General features: G+C 36.7%; 1 protein-coding gene across 1 annotated transcript; it reads right to left on the bottom strand.

Annotated features, from left to right (window-relative positions):
• Window positions 1-1148: 1148 nt before the first annotated feature.
• LOC115450338 (GMP reductase 1) lies at window positions 1149-22998 on the bottom strand. Its single transcript, XM_030178333.2, has 8 exons — window positions 22824-22998; window positions 10933-11052; window positions 10543-10633; window positions 9539-9705; window positions 8571-8636; window positions 7496-7618; window positions 6834-7050; window positions 1149-6073 (listed from the first exon to the last, which is right to left on the bottom strand). Exons 1-8 carry the CDS (start codon window positions 22908-22910, stop codon window positions 5904-5906), a joined length of 1041 nt encoding a protein of 346 aa, XP_030034193.2. The 5' UTR covers window positions 22911-22998; the 3' UTR covers window positions 1149-5903.
• Between the last annotated feature and the right edge of the window lie 1513 nt (window positions 22999-24511).

Here is a 24511-nt window from a genome sequence, read left to right as displayed (position 1 = left end):
AAGTGAGAGGCCGCCTCGGTAGGTACCACCGTAATGTCTATTTCTGCCGCCAAGCACCAGTTTGTAGTCACTGTTGTGTTCCGATTTGAAGGACATTGTAGCCAGTGTAACTACTGGACGTAATAAGACCTAACATCTCATGTCTCAGGATGCCGAGTGCAGTGGAATACTAAATAACATTTTGTAAATCAAGGCGTTGGATTATGTTTCTACTGTTTATGGGCGGTCTTATCGCTTACCATCAGGCGACCGGCAAGCGCGTCGCGTCATTCAAAACAACAACAAAAAAACTGTGCGGGAATCGAACCACGACGAAAACACGCACTGACTTGCGGTTTGTACTCAAGATAGGGTAGTCATTCATACATAGAGTAAGAAAACAAGGGAAGGCACTTGAGTGTTAGCCAATAATTTCGATTTCTCGTACTAAAAAGTAAAATATTAACCTTTCAGATTGGTATTTACTTCAAGAATTAATATTATAATTAATTTACTTCAAGAATATATATTATTTTATATATTAATTATAAAATAATATATATTCTTGAAGTAAATTAATATATTTATCTAGTAAAAGAAACATTGCGATGGCTGAATTATTTATCATCATATAAATTTTATTACTCTGTTTATAATTTTGTGAACGATATTTAGGACAACCAAAGTTTTATTTTTTATGGCATTTGTTATACATTATGCCAATAAATAGTTTTTCTTGCAACAAAATACAATAAAAAATTAATACTGCCAGTTTACGAATTTTTTAATTATTAACACAAAAGGAAAAAATATATAATAAAACGTCAAAAATGTTTATAAGGAACTATAATTGAAATATTCAAAACGCTTTAAAAACACCGTCTTTTCCTCACATTACAATGAAAAATAAAAACAATCTCAGTTACAGTTTTAAAACATAGTACTTATAGCTTCACATATTTGTAATTCATGACATAATTGTAAGTTAAACCAAATAAAAAAATACAAGGGTTTTATTTACACCTTATAAGCTTTACGTGTTTGAAACTTTAAGGTGGTAGCTCAAGGTCCATTTTCATACATTTTGTTTCGGCTTTAATCTGGGTAACTAAACAAGTATTGGCAAGTAAAGAATTTAAATTCACGTCTAGTTAGTGATTAGTTCTCGCAGTTGAAAAGGATTCTATTTTTAAAAATTTGTATGTTTAAAAGCCGTTAAAATCAACGATTCCAATCTCAATCTTCAATCCGACTTAGAGAATGAACCAATCAAAGTAAGTCATTTGTTTTAAAAAAAAACTGTTTTAATTGGTCCATCTTTGATATAAATCGAAAAAAGCAATTGGAATAGTTTATTCAAAATGGTTGTAAAACAATAAAAAAGCCTTTTATGCGGACGTCACGTTACGTCAAACCAGTAACAGCGGCATAATATTCCATTTTACTGATTTAATCAAATGTAAGTATATATTCTTAATATGCGTACTCCATTTTACTGGTTTAATTAAGTATATTAAATTTGAATATAAATATTTTTTGATTGAATAGGAAATACGTATTTTAAGTACATGTTTAATGCTTATGGCATTGCATTTTGCTAGCTTACTATTACAAGGATTTTATTTTGTTCTTACGTTTGTTAGCCTGACAAGGGTCGGCTTATACAAACACATCGAAATTTTAGGTAAGCTCTTGAGGTGCTTCCAACCCTTGTTAATTAAGCAACCATGCTGAGGGCAACCCACTAACTAGTTACGAACTTCGGCTCAGGATGGCCACTGGGAGAGGATGAGACATCAACGACTACGATAAAATCCTATGATAATTTTTACTTATGTCAGAAAAAAAGAAATAAAAAGTCCATGTTTGTAAAAAAATTGAGAAGACAAGTCACGGTTCGCTATTTATTTATCCTTTAAGGTTATTGAAAATATTTACTAAACGAAAAAACAAATTAACAATATGTCCAGGCTCCTTTTTTATTTTTAATCATTATTGGAAACATTTACTGAAAAAAAGCAAAGAATTATTTGTTATCTATACTTAATTCAATTTGTGCAATAAAATAGAACCTTGTAATAGTGAACCATCGATTTGTAGGCTTAGTGATATAGCTACAATGTTTTTAACAACATACAACAGATGCCAAAATTGCAATGCACGTGAAGAAAATATAAACTGAACAATTTAAACTCTCTTCATTAGCTAGTTAATTACAATAAAACACTGTAAATTTAAAGTACAAAGATTTATAATGAGTATCAAAGTGTTTTAAGTTCAAGATCTTTACATTCATTAATACTAAATAAATAAAATTGTGCTAATATATTTGTTATAGTGTTATAAAGGGAAAGATTATAGGATATGATGATATTACTTAAAGCCTCTTTAATAACGTATGTTCAATATCGCTTAACAATAATTAAAACGCGACATTCGTTGTGAAAAAATGGCAATCCAATTTCATACGTCGACAAATTGATAAAACGAAATAAAGTAAACAAACTCTTCATTAAGTACATGACGTGATATTACGTCAATCAAGTACGTCTTATTTTAATCTTACTGGCTGAAGCCTGTGTTATACACTTCTATTTACATTCTCAAGTTTTTAATAATAATACGTGAAGAAAATTGATGGTATCTTAAAAAACTCATAACAAACAAATAAAAGAAATTGAATTAAACATAACCTTTCTTTAACACGTTTATTACGATAAATGTTTTATATAATTAATAAAAAATAGTTTAATAATCTAAAAATTCAAAAAACACTAAAATTCTTACACAATTTACGATTACCTCGACCGAACATGTTCAAGTAACATTCTCTATCATACAATTGCTATACCAGCCTACCTACATCTACTGCATGTATAACTGTCAAAAACAAATAGCACCAGCGAATTGATTTAATTCAAACTACAATGAATACGTATGTTAGTCAAAACTGACATAAATTGTAAATAATTATAACAATGATACATACAATTTAATCAGATAGTTTCGAAAATATTTAAATTATATCGCATCTCAGGCCAACTTAGTTATCAAATTATAAACAATGGACAAAATAAACAAAAAGGATTTCGATTTCAAAACTCTATAATACATATTTATTTTACCCCAGTTTTGACTGACGATTATATAGTTATAATATTCGAAGATTGTGCGTGATCATAATGCAAATAGCTCAGCAATGGAGTTATGAACCTCCAACGATATAATTGTAAACTTTCCACGTGACCGACGTGATTATACGTCCATCCAGAATTGAAGACGTCTAATTCCGTCATTCAAATTACAAATATCTATAATTGTTTTAAAATATTGACATTAAGTATATAATTAAAAAATTAAGTATAATCAGTATTTTTTAATAATGTCTTGGTTACACCTTTGCATCATCAAATATAGCAATGAGTCAAAAGCCTTTTTTTTACATTTAATTGTGGATTTCGTTGAACACAAGTATTTTACACAGATACTTTACGATATAGTATTTTTAATATCGTTCTTCGGTCCACGTGGATAAGGTTTCAATTTAACCGTCAGTGACCAGTTAAATTGGTTTAGTCAATATTTCTATTAGAGGAAAAAGCAAATAATACTTAAAATATGGTATCTAGTTTGTAAAACGCGATTATTTATGAGCCATTGACAATTAGGGCTAAGTGCAAGTTAACAAAATTCTTCACAAAAATAAGAAAACATGACTTATAATGTTTACTGGCCGCCGACGATAATAGTTGAACATTCTACGCATGTACTATTTATTTGTTATTTAACAACTGCATATTTGATTCTATATAATAAGCATTAATATTACCTGTTGGAACGTCGTCGGCATAATGATAAAAGTGGTAAGTACGAATTTTCAATTTTCATTTTAAAGGAAATTATTGAATAATAAAAAAATGTCGTGTAATACAATTTAATAAAGTTTATTCGAGTTATTTATTTGTACTTCATTTACAATAGAATTTAGTACATGGATGGATTTAATGCCGTAGGTATTCTCTCCCAGTAAACCTTAGGATGAAGCAGAGATTTATAATTTACTATGGTCCTTGCCAAAGTCTGTTTAGTCTGTCGTTTCCATAACTTGAAAAATTGTACTTAATACATTTACCTTTAAGCCGCCGATATTTAAGAAGAAATAACGCTTAATATCCCCTGAGGTACAGATAAACAAGTCTTAATTACGAGAAATATTTCTATCTATTAGATATTTGCAAACGAATAGTGGTCAGATAATTTGGCCAATATTTGTATACTGGCTCGGCATGGTGATTAGTTCAGGGGCGTAGCTAGCTGTCGGTGAGGCGAGCCCCTGAGCTTAGGGGACCCTATTTCCTTTCCTTAGCAATATTGCAACCTGCATACGAATTTGTCCATTTTACGTAATAGATGAAGATACAATCTCATGTTACATTAGAAATTTCGCCAATTGTCATTGCGTGATGATCTATTATGTGTCAAATGTTGGCTAACTAGTTTGTATAAGTTGTGGCAAACTGAACCTTATAGCGGAGGTCTTTCCTTCTTGGCCCATACCTAAATTAAACTATGCAGGCGCCCAAAAGTTCGCACTGCCCTGAAGAGCCCCCAACAAATATAGATATAGGGCCCCTCACGGCAAGCTACGCTACTGCTCTAGTCCCAGATTTTATTGAAGAGAGATTATTTCACGTCGTGAAACAATTATTACGCCGGCCAATTTGACACCGGATATACTTATACTGAGTCTATAACGTATTTTACTTAGTATTCCAAATCAATTGTATCATCATCAGTCTATATTTTAGTCTATTGCTGGACAGCCAACACGCGCCATTTCACACGATTTTTGGATTGTCGCATCCAATTTCTTACGCAAATCGTCACTCTACCTAGCTATGGTGTCCACTCAATAACTCCTTTACCTCAGCAGTTGTCGGTTCTTCTACAGTTTCTTTTTTAATTATAACTTATTCAATAGGTAATTGTAAATGCATCACTTTCCGAAAAGAAGGTCCGTAACTAAAATGCCTTTCTACAATCGATTACAAAAAAAAATCACATACATCACGCATTTATCCCTGAAGGGGTATGCAGAGGCGCAACCAGGGCACCCACTTTTCGCCAAATGTCTTCCGTCCCATGATGTGATATAGGCCTATCGCTATATGAAGCACAAATTTCAGACTCCGGGCTGATATATCAGAAATACCCAAATATCACTTTGCCCGACCCGGGATTCGAACCCAGGATCTCAAAGCGCTGCCGGACCGCGTATGCAGTACAACTACGCCGAGGAAGTTAACAATTGTTAACGCTAAAGAAAACAGAGAAAACGTATGGAATTAACATCCTAAGCCTTTGCCTAGGATATATCATACTCATATATAACGTTAGCGTCGACTATAGAAAGGCATTTCTTTATTGCATTAATAGGCAATCGAGCAAACGGTCCGCTTGATGGAAAGCAGCATCCACTTTCCATGGATTTTGCAATGCCAGGCACACCAAGCCGTTGCCTAGTTGAGCACTCTTTTTTAAGCATTCTTCGCACAGCGGTATATCCGGTTCCAAACAGGCGGGCATTGTGTCTATGGACGTGAGAGAATCATATTGTGCTCGTCAGTAGCGTAGCGTGGGTATCTGCCGTCCAGGGTCGACTGAATTTGCCGCCGCCTTTTGTGCTGTGGCAGTATTAGCAGGCCTGAGGCTTTGGGCGACAGCAAAAAAGTGCTCCAATTTCTACTATGCTTAAATACTTTTTCATGTGCAGCCTGAAGCCATGTTCCTTCCCCCTCATCCTATGCTACGCAACTGCTCTTCATTAATATATCTGGATGTACTAAAGTCATCAGATGAAGTGGAGTGTGCCGTGCCAGTATAACTCGTTGCAAATACCCCCCCCCCCCTATTTTATCTCCTGTTTAAGAGAAGGTGTCGTTGACCTGCCTGCAGCACCTGATGAAGGTGGCCCGGCGCGTGAGTTCGCGCAGGCGCGCTGCCCCGACGTACGTGCAGGCTGACCGGAGCCCGCCGAGGATGTCCTTCACCGTCGCTCCCACGTCTCCTCTGTACTCCACTTCTACTGTTTTACCTAGAATGTTGAAATGGATAGTTAATATACCTACACCACTTGTTTTTAATTTCTAAAAATAAAAAAACGCGTTATCTACTGCCGTTTCTTAACAAATATTTGACAAAAAGCAACAAAAAATCACGTATTCATACATGAGTAAAGCTAATACACAAGTACCCTACCTAAAGGTACAGTACTTAATCATGAAATAATAAAATCACGGAATACTTTTATTTTTAAATATGTCGTTTTGAATACTTATTCAATTAATAAAATAGTCAAAAATAAAATTCGAATCATGGTGATTTTAGTTATTATTTACTTACATTGAATTAAATGTTCTATGTGAAAAGGAAAATCATCAATGTTTTTGTTTTTATATTTTAAAATGTTCGAATTATTTTATTATTATCTTCATGATTAAGTTCTGAGCATTAGTCCTATCTGTGTATGAAATTAATGTCGTTATATTGGCTTCACCATGTGTATTTTATTTATTTATAATTCCAGTATACAGGCTGCTCACAGAGCAGAAAAATCAAATATCACTTTACAAGCCACGGCAGAAGGATCGATGTTTATATATTCGGATCCCAACAGGACATATCCGGCGCTCCTCACTTACCATAAGATGCAGTAAAGAGTTTAACCATATATTGAAAAATGGAAAAATGAAAAATGTTTATTTTAGTTAACAAGTATAGGTTACATTTCAAAGCTGTCAAGTCTCCTTTTGAGCTAAATATTATTGCTTGTATTAAGTATATAATAGACTTACCTTCAGAAGATCTGTAATCAGCAACTCCACCAGAGTGCTTCAACATCGCCGTGGACGATGACATCCCGTAGAACAGTTTCACCTTTCGCCCGTCAGCGGTGGTGACCACCTCGCCGCCGCACTGGTCGTGTCCGGCGAACATGCCGCCCGCCATCACGAAGTCTGCGCCGGCGCCGAATGCTTTAGCGACGTCGCCTGGGCAAGTGCAGCCGCCGTCCTGAAAAGATTGAAGGTTTTATGTTAATTTGTTTTGAAGGGATATATTGTGCAATAGGCTCGCCCACCCCGCATCATAGGACGAAACAGACTTTGCAGCCTTCGTGGTGATGGGGCGGACTGAGGTGTTTGTCATCCGAAAAGTCAAAGTTACAATATCTAACTACATGAACAATTATATATGAAGTCTTCGAAACGTCGAAGGAAAATTATAATATAAAAACCACGATAAAATCATAAAACTAGTTTTATTTTAGCATTCAAGTAAATGTAAAAATAAAAAAGCGGCGATAGCCTAGTTGGTTGTGGAACGGACTGCCGACGAATTTGACTAATGTTGCTAGAGCCGCTGAGTATTAGCACAGGTATACCAGATTTACCAAAAATTAAATAAACAGCCTTCATCTCGTCTTTAAATTCTATACAAATATTGGTGCCATACTTACAGAGATAATGTGTCCCTTCAACCCATGAGCGGCGTCTGCGCATTCAATAACAGCCGACAGCTGCGGGTACCCTACTCCAGTCTTGATACGTGTAGTACACACCGAGCCTGGGCCGATGCCCACCTGATGACAATTTCAGTATTAGGTACTTATGCAAAAATATATCATGCAGGCTGGTTGAACGCTGTTCCTTTTTCAAATATAATAAGGCATTTACGTTTCATCGTTTTTAAAATCACAATGATTCTACAGAAGTTTCAGTAAGGGAATACTAAAAAAAACTCACTCCGATGGCTGCTAGTTTTGAAGTGAAACTTCTTCACTAGCAATAGCTAGTGGGGTGGGTAAATTATCACTACACACTTTTAGGTTTATTGTTTTTTTTTCAATAATTTTGTTACTGACTCGAACGAAATCATGGAATAACATCGGTAGGTGTTAAATCTCCCATATGTGAGGGTTCGCCTAGTTAAATACCACCGCAATATCTATTTATGCCGCCAAGCAGCAGTGTGTAGTCTTTCTTGTGTTCCGGTTTGAAGGACATTGTGGCCAGTGTAACTATTGACCATAATGAGACTTAACACCTCATGTATCAGGATGGCGAGCGCAGTGGAATACCAAACAATACTTTGTAATTCAAGGTGTTGGATCGTGTTTCTACTGTTTATGGGCGGTCGTATTGCTTACCATCAGGCGAACGGCAAGCTTATCATTAAAAAATAATAGACTTATCGATAGAATATGACATTTCCATACATTTTTTCTCTTTTCCATTAGCTTTAATCAATACTAATATTAAAAAAAGGAAAAGCTTTGTGAGTATGTTTGTTTGTAAGGGCTAATCTCTGGAACTACTGAACCGATTTAGAAAAATCTTTCAGTAATAGGAAGGTACATTACTCCTCTTTACCCTGGGAATATAATGCGGAACTTTTGTTCCGGAAAAGCTGTTTCATGCACGCGGAGCTACGAGCAAAAGCTGGTATTGTAGAAAGGAATCTTGTCGAAGGGCCCCTGGTGAGCTTAAAATTTTCCCTCATTGTTAAGTAATTTATAGAAGTTCTTATCTTACCTTAATAATATCAGCTCCGGACAATATTAACTCTTCAACCATTTCGCCTGTCACTACGTTGCCAGCCTGAAAAAATAATAACACTTTTAATTCCCTATTTTTAGTTGTGACAATACTTAAAGTATTTTGACTGGACTGCAGCTGATGGAAAGTGGAATGCCGTCCAGATAGAGTATCAAATGGCAACAGATGGCTACCTCATTCCAATCGACACAATCTTGCCGGCCTATAAAGTTGCTTCTTCACGCTACGATGGAAGGAACCAGGATCATAGGTAAATAATATTTGTGTGAATTTCAATAGAGGCTGTTGACGATGAGCCAGCACTTAACCAGTTAAATTAAAATAGGCGTTCTAAGAAAAACATTTATTCACATACTCTCAAGCATATCTATATATATAAAAATGAATCCCTATTTCCCTGGGTCACGCCATCACGTGTGAACGGCGATTTCCATTTTTTTTGTTGTGTATGTTATTATCAGGAGAAGGTTCTTATGAAAGAAAAAAATAAAAAAATTGCGCGGAAAATTGGAAAATTTAAGAATACTTAACGAAAATATTAATTTTATATAACTGTCAAATGTTTGAAATAACTGTCAGCGATTGACAGAATGCGCGCTGCAAATTCATAGTTAAGACGGGACAACGTCTGTCGGGTCAACTAGTATATTATAATTCTCTTTGCTCTCAAGTGACGAACAAGTACAAAAAACGTTACATCGAAGGATCGGAATTCAAAAAATTAAAACCAAAACTATATTTCACTAAAAAGTATTTGCGTCGCCAACAGGGGCATATCTGTTGCTGTATTATCCTTAGCAGCAATACAGGGCCCCTCTTCATTCCTACCTTCATTATACTAAGCGGACGTCCAAAAGCCCACACCGCCCTGAAGTCCCAACTTATTTTGATATAGAACCCATCATGGTAAACAACTCAACTGAATTTCAACCTTATACACTTACAATGATGGTGTGTCTTGGAAACGCGGCGCGCACTCGCCTCACATACTCCACGAAATGCTGCGAGTACCCATTAGCGACGTCCAGGCAAATGAACTTCAGGTCCTTCACTGTGTTCAAGATCTCCGTGAGACGCTCGAAGTCGGCCTCTGCTGTACCTGAACTTGCGGCTGTAAATATTAAAAACAAAATGTTAGGACGCTTGTTTAGGCTAATGATAGGGCTTTCAAATAAAACATATTATGTGGACTGTACATAGGTTTTAATGCCGTTATAATATTATAAGAAAAAACAAATAAAGTTTCTGATTGTGACCGCGTTCGAAAGCTGAGGGACAGGTGGCGCTCAAGTGCCGGGCAATGGATTAAGACTCGCCCTTGCGACTCGCCTGCGCCTGCGCAGTCGAAAGTGATGGCGGCAACAACGCTGTTCATTCTGAGGCTTTAGATGTAGATCCCATTACGTTCAGTGCATTGGCTAAAATGTCCTTTAAATCCAAACGGAGAGTGCTTACATGGTAGTGCTAGGGAGAAAAATAGGCCAACCAGCCTTACCCATAAACCTAACATGTTTTTTACATCCTCCTAAAAAGATTCTAATATGAGCACGGCAAAGTGACCACACTGCACCTGATGGTCAGTGGATTGGGATCCAATAGAATGTCACCATCATTACCCCTTGACAGTCGACACAATTATAAGTGGAGTGGCGTCCAATAAAATGTGGACTGACAAGGGATCCTCTCGGCAGTCGACACAATTATATTCGGCCTGTTGGAACCGGATATACACAGGCTGATCCCGGAACGCGAATCACGTGAAGCACTATAACGGGTGTTAACACCTTGTGTACGGTGGTCGCTATTCGGGCGGATATAAAATATATTCTACCACCAGCATGATGCTTTATAACTGTTTCATTTACCACCAGTTCATTTCAGAATTATAGATAGGTCTCTAAGATCAGAATACATTCCATGGCTCTGTTTTAATGGTTAATTAGCATACCCATTTGTTCTAAACATTCGGGATAGTCTTCTGAGAATTTCTTCCATTCCTCTATCGTGTAATATTTGTGAATGCACGTAAACAAGCCGTGCTGAAACAAAAATAGTTTTCATTTAGTATTTTTAAACCTTGTCTTATATATTTTAAAATCCATTACCAAAATAGCATGATATTTTGTGGAAAGGATGAGCAGAAACCCAAGAAAAACATCCAGATTAATTTTCAGTTCTTCAAATATAATACCTACTATTAACATGAAAGTTTTTAAATAAGTTTTGTTTATTGAAGTAGTAAGTAAAGTTACTGTTGATCGCTAATCAAACTCGACTTCACGAACTCATAAATAAAATTTAGTAAAGTTATTTAAATTTACCGAGCTTTTAAACATACCTTGGACAGTTCCCTGGCCATTTCAAAGGTTCCGACAGTGTCCATATTGCTGGCCATGACTGGGACGCCCCGGTACGTCTGTCCGGAATTCCGGAACGTGATTTCCCGGTATAGATCCACCTGAGAAATAAAATAAAATGCCTTGTTTATTTGGACAATTGAGGTGCAAATACTAACAATATAGCTTATATGCATGTCTTCTTTGACCATCTCTTATCACATTCCAATGCCGGGTCGGCACAATATTCTCTAAAGACGTTAAGAAGGAATTTTGCTGAATTTTTACTACTGACTGACTGTCTGGTGGCAAAATTTTCTGGGGAATTAGTCTTGAACCGACGCATTTGAAAAAGTAGACTGACTCGGGAGAGAATAATACATAATTTCTTTAGAAAAAAAAGTCTTAACGATTTCTCATTTTACGCGAATGTTAGACATCGCGATTTAATTATATTTCGAATTTTTCGCAGTTTTGTATATTATAATTTTCTCCTGACATTTCGAAGAATTACAAGATTCTGTGAGCTCATTTTGCGTAAATGGGACAGCAATCAATTGTTTTTTTACGTTTATAATTATTGTAAAATGTAGGCAGATATTGTAACATTGACTTACGGACGACCTACACCTCAGTCCGCCCCATAACTATCAAGACTGCAAAGTCTTCGAAACATTCTTCGAAACGTTGGGAGAATATTATAATTTAAAACCACAATAAAATCGGAATACTAGTTTTATTTCGAAATAATTGGTTACTATCAGCTTTGGCCAGCCTCATCTCTATCACATCTTTTTTATTGATTTGAATGAGGATACGACTGCCCATGAACAATACAACCACCATCCAACACACTTAGAATAAAAAAAAAATTGTTTGGTATTCCACTGCGCTCGCTATCCTGAGACATGAGATATTAAGCCTTATAATATCCAGTAGTTACATTGCCTACAATGTTTCCAAAATAAATTTCTGTGACGTTTCATCACTGACTTGCCGATTCTATTTCTATATGCGTAATATTTACTGTGAATTATTGTACACGTGATACTAATGTAATGCTATTACAGTAATATGTGATAATTCGTCAGTGTTCGGATGTTTATTAACGCATCACGCTTTAACCAGTGAATGTATAAGAATTAAATTAGGCCCAAGTAAATTAGGAAGTTATGTGGTACTAGAGGAAAATGCTTCACATTCCTTAGACTGCATTTCGTCTATGAGTCCATTCTACGCGACCTCAACATCAAATCAAGGCTTTCCAACGTCTGCTTGCGCCGTGGATTGGGGTTTTTCGGCCACATAGCCAGAAAGGAGGGACATAACCTCGAACAACTGATGGTCATTGGCAAAGTCGAGGGCAAACTTCCGAAAGGTCGTAGTCTATCGTATTCTATATCTAATCCGCTCCACGCGTAGCACCAAACTTCATGTTGCGCTCCACGATACCAAAGATGGGAATAGGTAGCACAACTTAATCAAAACTTGCCCGGCATTTAGTGCTGAACTGATGATAGTGTTACTCCTCTTCGGCAGTATCATGGGATGCACGTTGCCCGAACTCACTATGTATTCTTTTCTTTTTTTTGTACCTTGTTATAAATGTTTGTGTGCGTCCCAGTATATTGTGCGAATAAAATTTTTCTTTCTTTCTTTCAAAACAAAGATTACTCCATGTTCAGGGTACCACGATCCTCAGTAATGAGGAATACAATGCGAGAAGGAGTAAGTTAGGAGGTTACACGCTGGATGCAGTTCACTTTCGACAGGTCCGTCTGGAAATTTTTAGGGGAGGCCGATGTTTAGTAGTGGACTTTACGTGGATGATGATGATGACGATGAAGTTAAGAAGCTTGGCAAATGTAATTGAAAGTAGATTTTTTTTTATTTTTTTATACTTGCACTGCAAAGTGACTCAAATGCACCTAATGGTAAGTGGAATAGGGTCCAATATAATATTGACTGACGAGAGATGATTACGCCTCGACAGTCAACACAATTAGTAGTAGCCTTAGTTTCACCTACCTACCTCTTAAAGGCATTACGTGAGTTTGTAAGAATTCCGCCTACAGCAAACCAAACAACGCAATAAGTATTTCGATACAAAGCAATTATCCCAATCAGGGAAGATTAAACTTCCACGACCTTGGCCCACGCGAAATGCAATTTATCTTCATTACTCGCTATCTATTACGGGGCAATCAAGATATCATCACGCAGAGTATTTAAACATGGGTATTATATGACGTACAAATTAGCAATGTTCTGGTGGGAGGATATATTTTATATCCGCCCGCATAGCAACCACCGTACACAAGGTATTAAAACCCGCCATAGCAGCCCACGTAAGTGTATTGCGTTCCAGAATCAGCTTGTGTATATCCGGTTCCAACAGGCCAGCATAGTTGTGTCGACTGTCGAGGGGTAATCATTTCTCGCCAGTCGACATTCTATTGGAACCTACACCACATACCACCAGGTGCAGTGGGATCACTGCCATGACCGGTTAAAAAATGGGATTAGGAAGAGCTGAGAGTTTTTGGGTCATTGGAGATGTGATCATTTATATTTTGTTGGCTGCAGCACTAACACGACTAAGATCTTACATCCGTCATTGCAACTCCTGCAAGCCAATATGGGCAGTGGCACGCATGGATATCGAAAAGTGAAACTCAGCAAGTCGGCGAGCACTAATTAGTCTAATAACTGGAATAATCAAATAGAAGAATAAGGACTTGGAAATATAATTTTCCACTGCCGCTATTTTGTTGTCTAATAAATAACTACTGTCCAACATATCCCACATTTCAAGTAGTTAACAAGGAACCTAAAATAAGGTCGTATCGATCGACTTCACCTACTTTTCACAGCTAGACTTTATGAAAGCCGACTGCCCTATTTACTAAAGCTTTCTTTGCTATCACTGCAGTATGACGCAGCTCGGAGCGTTGCCAAAATACTTAGACGATCGGATGTCTATGGATAAACAGGAATTTTATCACGTGGATTTTTTGGAGAGTTAATGGAATATTCATTTTTAATCATGATTTAAAAAAATAAACAATATGCTTAATGGTTTTAAAAGTACCAAATGAAGAGAGTAAGTCGGTTAGTTTGTAGCACGAGACACGACTGCCCATAAATTTTACTGGTGGTAGGTCTTTCATATGTAAGAGTCCGTCTGTTAGGTACCACCACAATGTCATTTTTTGCGGCAAAGCAGCAGTTGTAGTCTTTGCTGTGTTCCGGTTTGAAGGACATTGTAGCCAGCGTAACTACTAGACATAATAAGACATAACATATCATGTCTTACGATGGCACGCGCAGTGAAATACCAAATAATACTTTGTAATTTAAGGTGTTTCTACTGTTGATGGGCGATTGTATCGCATACCATCAGGCGAACGGCAAGCTCGTTTCGTCACTCATAGCAATAAAACAAACTAGTACATCTACTTTTCGCTGTGCATATTCCGTCCTATGATGAGATACGGATCGAGCCTACGCATATAGAGTACAAATACTGAACTACAGGCTAATACTAGAAAAACTTTTCCCGAGCCAGAAATCGACCCCAGACTCATAGATTAGTACTACATATCAAATATTCCGAAACAATCGGAGATCGATAAATAAAATAAAATGCTTTATTCAACACGTAGGCGAACATAATTGCAATTATGATAAGTCAAATATGAATACCTACTTTTTTGACATACTTATATGAATACCTAATTTTTGTGGCATATGCTAACCGGAAAATCTCGGTAATTTCAGACCGTGATTTTCCGTTTCTGAAACCTATTCTCAGCCTAATAATGAACGCGTGACAGAGCGTTTCCGAAGCAATAAGACGAATATAAACATAGATTAGAATAGATTAGCACATTATCGTCTCAACCTTTCACGAGTTACCGCGCACGTGTCGGGACGATAGCGTAAATACACGTCACAGATAATAATTGACGTTGAGATATCGAGTATGTACGTCATACAACAAAAATCTAGATATTGTAGGTAATACCTAGGTATACAACATCATTCTGATATTGCGTTACTAAAAGAAACCACATTCTTGCCTTTATATTTTTTTTGTTTTTTTTTGCTAATTAAAATCAACAATAAACGAATATTTTCGTCAACGAGTAATAGTTTTCTGATATTTTTATAATTTTGTAGTATAGTGAGAATATGGTGCGTGCGTGAGTATTTTTCTGTCTGAAAGTGTGATGGTGCCGCTCCAACTAATTCTCTTAGAGTAGCAGTAGCGAAGTATCCATATAATTCGATTCCTGCCGGCTTCCGTTTATATAGAATCTAATTATCATTAGAACGATTTGTAGACCACATTCATGCGTATTGTATATGTTCTGTCGGGTTCCCTTTTGGAAAATTTCAACTTTCGCCACCGTAGTCTCGTCATTTAAAGCAACAAAAAATCCTACTTAAGAGTTTGATTTATTAACACGGCCCTATATGAATAAAAAACTCACCCTCATAATCACCCTTTGTTATTTCACAGTTGTCTAGGCAACACCCTGTAAACAAGACTTGGTGATGTAGTATCTAGCACGTTTAAGATACGGGCCACGATGTTAGAAGTTCACTACCTTTCCCCAGCTGGGGAGAAGGGAGGAGTACTTCACATATACACGATCTATAACTCAACTATACGAGACAACATCTATCAATTAATTATATAAGAAAGTTGTGTTCGTTACACTATTTATAACTCAAGAAAAGCTGAACCTATTTGGCTGAAAATTGGTAGGAAGGTAGCTTAGAACCAGGAGACGGACATAGGATTTTTCGCGAGTGGAGCCGCGAGCAAAATCTTATCTATAAAAATAACCCGAGGCAAAGAATGCCTTAACGTATCGCGGCCAATTTGATAGAAAACAAAAACTAAGACTAATGTAAATAAACCTAAAAGGGGAGCCGGTAGGAATCGGATTGTATGGACGCTTCGCCACTGCGAGACTAGCTTGTCGTTTGTCTGATGGTAAGCAGTACGACCGCCCATAAACCGTAACACCATCCAACACCTTGAAAGTATTGTTTGGTATTCCACTGCGCTCGGCATCTTGAAACATGAGATGTTAAGTCTTATTATGTCCAGTATTTACACTGGCTACAATATTCTTCAAACCGGAACACAGTGATTACACACTGCTGCTTAGCGGTAGAAATAAACACTGCGGTGGTACCTACCCAAGCAGACTCTCGCATATGAGAGACCTACCACCAGTAAATAGGATCTCAAGAAGACGTTTATTTTATTGAACTATTTAATAAACAAAGCTTAAGTTGTTGTCGTTCTCAGCTGACTGCTGGCGAGACCCGAGGCCAAGATATCTCGACAATATATACTGGGCTTAATAATATGTGAGGAACGTCGTGGTAAACTGCGTCTGGCTACTAGCTAGTAGAGCAGTTTTGTCTAGCTATTTATCTTCTACGTTGGTCTAAGCGTATAAAAAAACCAGTCACATTGAAAACCTCCTCCTTTTTTTAAAGTCGGTTAAAAAGAAGTGCAACGCATTGGCTGTAGCGATGTCGCCTTGGCCTCGTTGTACGCGGAAATGTGCATGCGATCGAAATAAACGCACACTGTTTGGCGCCATGAGACTCATACGTCTAATCATCTAGTGAACTAGAAATTAGAGATGGTTGGAAGCTTGCACAAGCCTGGTATCCTGTTCTACATTTAATTAAATCTGAACCCAAAAGACCTGCTGACTTCAAAATACTGTGAACTCACTCTGCGTAGATAGGACCGTCAACAGCTAAAAAAATATATTTTATCAATTGTATAATTAAGGTAGATATTGTAACTGAGTTTTCACACGACCAACACCTCACAGTCTACGAATTTTCATCAAATTATGCCTGCACAGCAAAGTGTCACTGTTGACTAACCAGAGACGACTATTGATTACCCCTAGCCCGTTGGCACAATTATGCCCGCCTGCTTGAACTGGATATACACACGCTGACCAAGAACTACATTTACGTGGGCCATTATAGCGAGTTTTGCAGCTTGTGTACTGTGGTCGCTCTGGGCAGATATAAATGTTAGGGCACTAGTAAAGAGGTTTGATCATGAAACAGTTTTATTTGTACATATTATTATATATATGCATCAAGCACTTTCCTCAAAGTTCACGAATGCCTAATTAAATTGTTTGCTTTGCTGTATAATAAAGTGATAATTTCAAGACCTCACTATCCTACCCTCTAATCTCTTTTCCTTACTTCTAAGGTCACGGTGCATCCATGCTTGTATTGATCGTTTACCAGCCTAAGCATTTTTTATTATAATTGAAAGACTAGTCGAGCATGCCGCTCGTTTGATGGTAAACAGTGTGACGCTCGTAAACAGTAACAACGCTACAGAACTTTGAATCACAAAGTACTGCGTGGCACTACACTGCGATCACCCTGACTCATAAGATGTTAAGTCTCATAATGCCCAGATATATTATACTGGAACTAACAATTAAAGAATAAAAAATAATATTAAACCTTTTTGGACTCGTTTATAAGTACCTAAAAGATAATCCCCCTTATTCATAGACATTTTTTATCTAAGGACGGAGCATTGCTGTGATAACAAGTCTGTTTCTCAGTGCTGACGGCATGGCAGCCTTCGCAGTGCGTAGTCATAGGGCCGTTATGATTGGCTAATATTAAGATACAACTTGAACTAGTTGGCTGTCAGATAAACAAAGCTGAACAAACAACAAGCAGTCAGATAAACAAAGTTGGGAAACAGACTTGTTATCACAGAAATGCTCCGTCCTTAGATAAATAACGTCTATGAATAAGAGGGAATGTATATTTCGTATTCACATCTCTTCTCGTATAATTATAAAATGCTAAGTAAAGAAATTTTAATGAGTCACACTTGAGACATCTTCACACTGTATAATATCCGTACTCCGTACCTTCCGCGAGACGTGATATTTTAATTTAAAAGTTGTCAAAGGAACTTAGCACTTCATGCTTGGATTGTTTTATATTACATAAATGATGTAGTAATATTTTTAAAATTATATTCATTCCGTCTGTTGGGGTATATCCGTCTTTTAGCAATTACGGGCGTTCTATTCGAAGGATAGCCTTATTTACCTACACGGCTTTCAAAGCTGTCCTTCAACTAGAACGCGAATAATTCTATTATAAAAAGACGGATTTGTGCTCGTAGACGGAATTGGGCGCCCTGACTGTACTATCATTTTTTACTAATGATCGCTAAGTATATTAATGAAATATGGACAAAGAACACAGTAATAGCTTAGTCATTAAATATTTATATTATATTTGTCAATCTAATATATATCAACTGTTATGCTATAATTAGGTACGTACGAAATGTATCATCTATTTTTTATTGAACGCTGATGGTTAGAAGCAATATATTACTCAAGTTAATGATTGTTATACATTACTTATCTATACATATTGTAAAACAGAGTCCGTTTTTCTGTCTGTATGTATCGATTTTCTCAAAATCTACTGAACGGTTTTTTTATGAAATTTGGTATGGAGATAGTTTAAGACCCTGGGAAAATATATAGCGAACTTTTATTCCGGAAAACTCCTTCACGCGGGCGAAGCCGCGAGCAAAAACTAGCAAAGCATAAAATCAAAATCACTTTAATCAAATTCAACCTTGAAGGAACCTTGCTAAACAAGCATGGAAGACGAACCATAAATAAAAAGAAATTAACATAATTATCCTACGAATTATCTAATGGAGTTTGGTCACGAAAGTTTGTTTTATAAAAGAAAGTAAAGTTAGGCATGCAAAGCTTTGGTTCTCGATTAATGGCGGTGTAAGTCTGAGAATCTAAAAGGTCAGGGTCCATTTCCTAAAATAGGTGCTGAGGTTTTGGCAGCCAATACGTCTATAAACACAATTTGTTTGCAATCATGTTTGATTAGCACTATAAAATGGAGAACATTTTTGAAAATATACTTTTTTTGGCGCGTTAGGAAAAACTGATGAGAGTAATTTTTTTTTATTCCAGCTCGATAATGTGGCCTACTGCACCCGATGATGTGGAGTGGGGTCCAATAGAACGTCGATGGACGAGAGACGATTACACCTCGACAGTCGACACAACTATGCCGGCCTGTTCTCGAAGCCGAGCACCAACTGGACAGATGAGATTAAAGACTCGCCGACACCAAGTTCCAAAAATTGAAGATGCGATTAACAGAAACCGGTGAAGACAATTCGCCGCTCTAAATATGGTACATCCAATGATGACCACGACCCTCAGTCAGGAGGAGCCGACTACAGAGAGAGAGAGTTGGAACCTGATATGAACAGACTGATCCCGGATATACTAATAAAGTAACACAAAACACACATCACGCATTTATCCCCGAAGTGGTATGCAGAGGCGCAACCAGGGCACCCACTTTTCGCGAAGTGTGTTCCGTCCCATGATGTGATAGGGGGCGAGCCTATCGCCGTATCGGGCCCAAATTCTAGACTTCGGGCTGATACTGAGCAGAAAAACCTAAATATCACTTTGCCCATCCCGGGATTCAAACCCAGGAAGAGTGCTGCCGTACCACCCATGCAGTACAACTACGCCACCGAAGCAATCAGTAATAAATTTGTGAAATAGGTAAAAAATAGGTAACATTTCCTGAAAGACCAAAAATCTTATTGTCTTCAGTAAATAATAAAGCCTCATCGATTTTGCCCCATAAACAGTCTGAAACTTGCAACCCCACTTTATTATCGTAATAACTTTGTATTTGTAGCAGTTAAATAAAACAATGGTTCTTTGTAAGCAAATGTTTATGTTGATATGGCTTCTTGGAACATAACTTTGTAGTTAATTTGCACAGTCGCGAATTTATGAAGGAAGTTTAGACGAAATACAAACTTCATAGTTAGACATCGTACTTGTCAGCAAAACTGCAGCGCTCAGGGGCGTTACTTTAATGATTCTCCTTTTTATTCAACTTTTGGAAGTGCACTACTGGGCAAAAGCCTTTTCTAAAGATTTCCAGGCCAGCTTGTTAAAAGCGGCCTACATCCAACAAGTTCCTGCGACGAATTCGAATAATTTTAATGATTACTAGACCGATTTTGTTCTTCGGTTATACCATTTAAAGCCAATAAGGAAAAAAAGCGGTTATGAAAAAAAATATGCCCTTTTTGGAGAGATACCAAAATAAAAAGAATGTCTTATCATTCAAATGAAATGGCGACTTTCAGTGGGTTGGAAAGAGTACAAGATTATAGTCTACAGGATTATAGTCCGTGTACAAAATTTCATCAAAATCAGTTTAGCGGTTTCCGCGTGTACTTCTAATAAATACTAATCATCTTCAGAAACTTTAACATTTATTATATAAGGAGAAAATAATATTACTACAATTAGGTACTGTGTAGTCTAGCAAGCTGATAATTTTGAAACGGGCACGAAAACATGAGTCAACAACATCTGACGGTAAGTGGCGAAATCGAGAATCGATTGACGAGAGAATAGAACTCGCCAGTCGACTCAATTTTTGCTTTTTTAAACTAAAATTCATTCATCACAATTTCTTCATCAAATTCCACTTCCCCTTCCTTTAATCCATTTGAATCCGAAGTCGGTTAATTTTCGATTTGACTCAGTTTTTACGACCAGCCTTTCTGCTCCAGTGACGAGGGTCCATATATCCCCATTCCCGCCGGTTTCCCTAATGAATATAAAATCTAATAATAATAGTAGTCTTTACCTTAAACTGATTTTGAAAAGAGCAACACTAGAGTTTCTTGCCCGTTCTTTGGTGAGAACTGCTTTCCGAATTGTAGGTAGAGTTAATATTGACGGAATCTAAATAATGTATAACATTTTACGGATTCAAATAAATCATTTTATTTCGTAATTAACTTTCAATAATTTGCCGACTGCATTTATACATATTAGTAGAAGCTGTATATTATTTCGGGTTATAATAATAATAATCATATCAGCCCTGTATTATATACTTGCCCACTGCTGAGCACGGGCCTCCTCTACTACTGAAAGTGATTATTTTTTAGTCCACCACGCTGACTTTGTGCGGATTTGTAGACTTTGCAAACCTTCGAAATTCCTATAGAGAACTTCTCAGGTATGCAGGTTTCCTCACGATGTTTTCCTTCACCAGTAAAGCAAGCGATAATTCACAAAGAATGCACACATAACTTTTTAGAAAACTCAGAGATGTGTGCCCATGGGATTTGAACCTGCGGACATTCGTCTCGGCAGTCCGTTCCACAACCAACTAGGCTATCGCTGCTTTTTTACTAGGCTATCGCCGCTTTTTTTCATAATTAACTTTCAATAACTTACTGCATTTATACATATTAGTAGAAGCTGTATGCTATGTCGGGTTACCTTTTGGAAAATGTCATTCTTCGCCACTATTCGAATCAGAGGATATGACTGCCTTGGTGGCGTTATAGGAATCAAATCAAATCAATTTATTTTGCATAAAACATGGTAATTAACGTAGGTACATAACATTTATGATGTAAAAAAAATATCTTACATGTGCAACATGTTTCCTGTTTTTACGGTAAGCAAAAATTTCATATACGTACTTATAATTAGAGAACGTAGTTATGCAAATTACCTATTATCAATAATAATAAAAAAAATACGGTACGACTGCAGTATTGAAGTCTCGGGTTCGATCTCCGGGTCGGGCAGTGATATTGGTTTTTTGTACTATTCTTTGATACGGATTCAAGTATTCATCCGAGCCTGAAATTTCTGTCCGATATTGTGATAAACTCGCCCTCTATCACATCATGGGACGGAATGACGGAAGTATGCACCAGATGCTTCTCTGACTATTAAAAGCTTGTGAGTGTGTGTATGCGATATAAACGTGCCATAAATTAGGCATCATTTAGCTCATCATGAATGTTCCACGTTATTTCTAATTGCTCTGTCGTCGCCTACAATTTCATATATGTGACCAATTTACGATCTCCAAATTGACTGGACAGTGACCAACGCACACATTATGATAAATACCGTCGGGACAAGAAATTCGTTTCCATTTTTAGTCTTTTGCACAGAACTGCAGCGTACTTTTTCATGATCAGTCACTTAAAGCCCACTGCTTAACATAGGTACTAAAAATTTCCAAATAGACCAGATATAAGCTACTTGTACATTGTTATTTATTACCTTTAGGTACTTTAGTATATACTAAAGCCGTAAAGCAATAAATGAGCATTTACGTCATTCATTGCATGATAGTTATTATTTTTTTACAGGATAAATACGCCTTTGATGCTTAAAAATCTCATCAAAATCGTTTCAGCGGTTTAGGATATTAATAAAAACAAAAATATATCTGTTTTGGTTATCACATAACAAAAACTAAAAAATGAAGTCGATATCACAGTCAATTCAATTTTATTTATTTGTATAGGTCTATTTATTCAAATATTTTCTTGCATTCACTGTTATAGCATTTTGCCTTCAATACTTCATTTATCCAACAATCATAATTTTCCAATAACTAATTATTAATGCAATATTGTTTTTTCATTTCATCTGAATGTATAGTGCTAACAAAAATATTCAGGAGGGATATAATCGAGGATTTATTTAATTACGCATTAGAAAGTAAAAACATAAGGTCTCTGAAATTGGTCCATAGCCAAGAATTAAGAAAACTGAAAATATCAGTTAGAAGCAAGGCCGGATTTTGCAATACTAAAAAAAAACACCTCACCCCGGAAACGGGGTAATTGAAAACACCAGTAACAAATTAAAGACTTTATACAGTTGTATATAAGATTCAAACTGCACCAGGAAATTTCCAAGCACCTTGATAACATAGATGCAATTTCAGAAATTGATTTTATTTTACTTACATCATTTCTGCTCCTCAGGGTACTCCGTTTGGGTCTTAAGAGTACGTCTTTAAAGTCCAGTTTCACCTCGTTTATGATATTAGGCATTTTTCACAAATGTTTCAACTCCGATATATATTACGTTCGCATGAAAAGCAGCGAGCTCTTCCCGCGCGCGGTATCGACTGGCCGAAGTGTGCGGGGTTACCAATTAATACATTTTGTTACCCGGTTTCGATATTTATGTTTTTAATTCTTAGATACCACCGAGGAAAAAGGGTTTCTGAAAATTATGCGAATCTGAAAATATTTAAATAGAATTACAATATTGAAAGCCTGACAAAATAATGAAAGGGTACCTTGTTAGATATTAAATGAAAACGTGTATAAGTCTCAATTCTTCACAGCATATTATTGATAGCAAAACGCGTAATATAGCACAAGGAAATTATAATTAACTGTTTTATATATAATTATTCCACTAATACAAAATCAAAACACAAAATGCACCAATATTTCGAAGACTCCCACACATACATTCCCCCCAAAACCCGACAAAATCCACACACTGGCAACACCGACCCACGGCAAGCGTGACACGTGACGTCACAAGGGCGTACAGAAATACCGCTTTCAGCCGCCTAGGTGAAGGTTATTGCTCGACCAAGACAGCTGAACGTAAAAAATCTAAGCCATTTCGTCATCGATGTGCAGACGAATTGGAGCAATGAAATCTAGACGATAGAGTCTAGACTGAATTGATTACTGAACAGCGTTTTTTTGTTATGCAAAGGAATTACTGTTATTTTGTATTGTACGAAAAGCGTTATATACGCGAAGGGGAAAAGATGAAGTCATTAAAATCTAGACGCTAGACCGAATTCATGTTTTGTAACAATGTTTTCTATTGCCTGTAATGGCAAACTATATTTTGTTATAGTGAAAATATTCTATAGCAGTTGCCAAGAGCCCGTATAACCCGATTCCTGCGGCTTCCTTTTATATATAATCTAATTATCATTAGAACGATTTGCAAACCGCGTTCATGCATATTAGTACCTATATGTTATGTCGGTTTCCCTTTCAGAAAATTTCACGATTCGCTACTATCGTATAGCATTTCATTTGTAGAGGTATATAGAGAAAAGCAGATTTGCAACTATTGTGTTTATAATTCCCACGGCTTATTTTGAATATAAAATTATGTTAAATAGCATGCTTATTGTCAGATAAAGTTTTGACCACAGTTGCGCGTTGCCGAATGGCAGGTAAATCCGGAAAAGTGCTGAATCATATTCAACTGGAAAATTTAATTTGAATTTGCGGGTGACCAACACCTCAGTCTCCCCTGTGACCACGAAAACTGCAAAGTCTTCGAAACGTCGGGAGAAAATTAAAATATAAAAACCGGGACAAAATACGATTTTTTTTTAATTTTAATGTCTAACATTCGCGTAAACAGAAGAAATCATTATGGAAAATTAATATTAATAAAATAATAATATCGGCCCTGTATTATATAGCTCACTGCTGAGCACGGGTCTCTACTACTGAGAGGGATGAGGCCTTAGTTCACCACGCTGGCCTAGTACGTATTGGAAGACTTCACACACCTTCAAAATTATATTGAACTTCTCAGGTATGTAGGTTTCCTCACGATGTTTTCCTTCACCGTGAAAGCAAGCGATAATTCACCAAGAGGTGTGTGC

Source organism: Manduca sexta, chromosome 4, assembly GCF_014839805.1.
Source record: "Manduca sexta isolate Smith_Timp_Sample1 chromosome 4, JHU_Msex_v1.0, whole genome shotgun sequence".
Classification (NCBI taxonomy): Eukaryota; Metazoa; Arthropoda; class Insecta; order Lepidoptera; family Sphingidae; genus Manduca; species Manduca sexta.
Note: the sequence above shows the minus strand (reverse complement) of the source record. Positions and strands in the feature narration are given on the sequence as shown.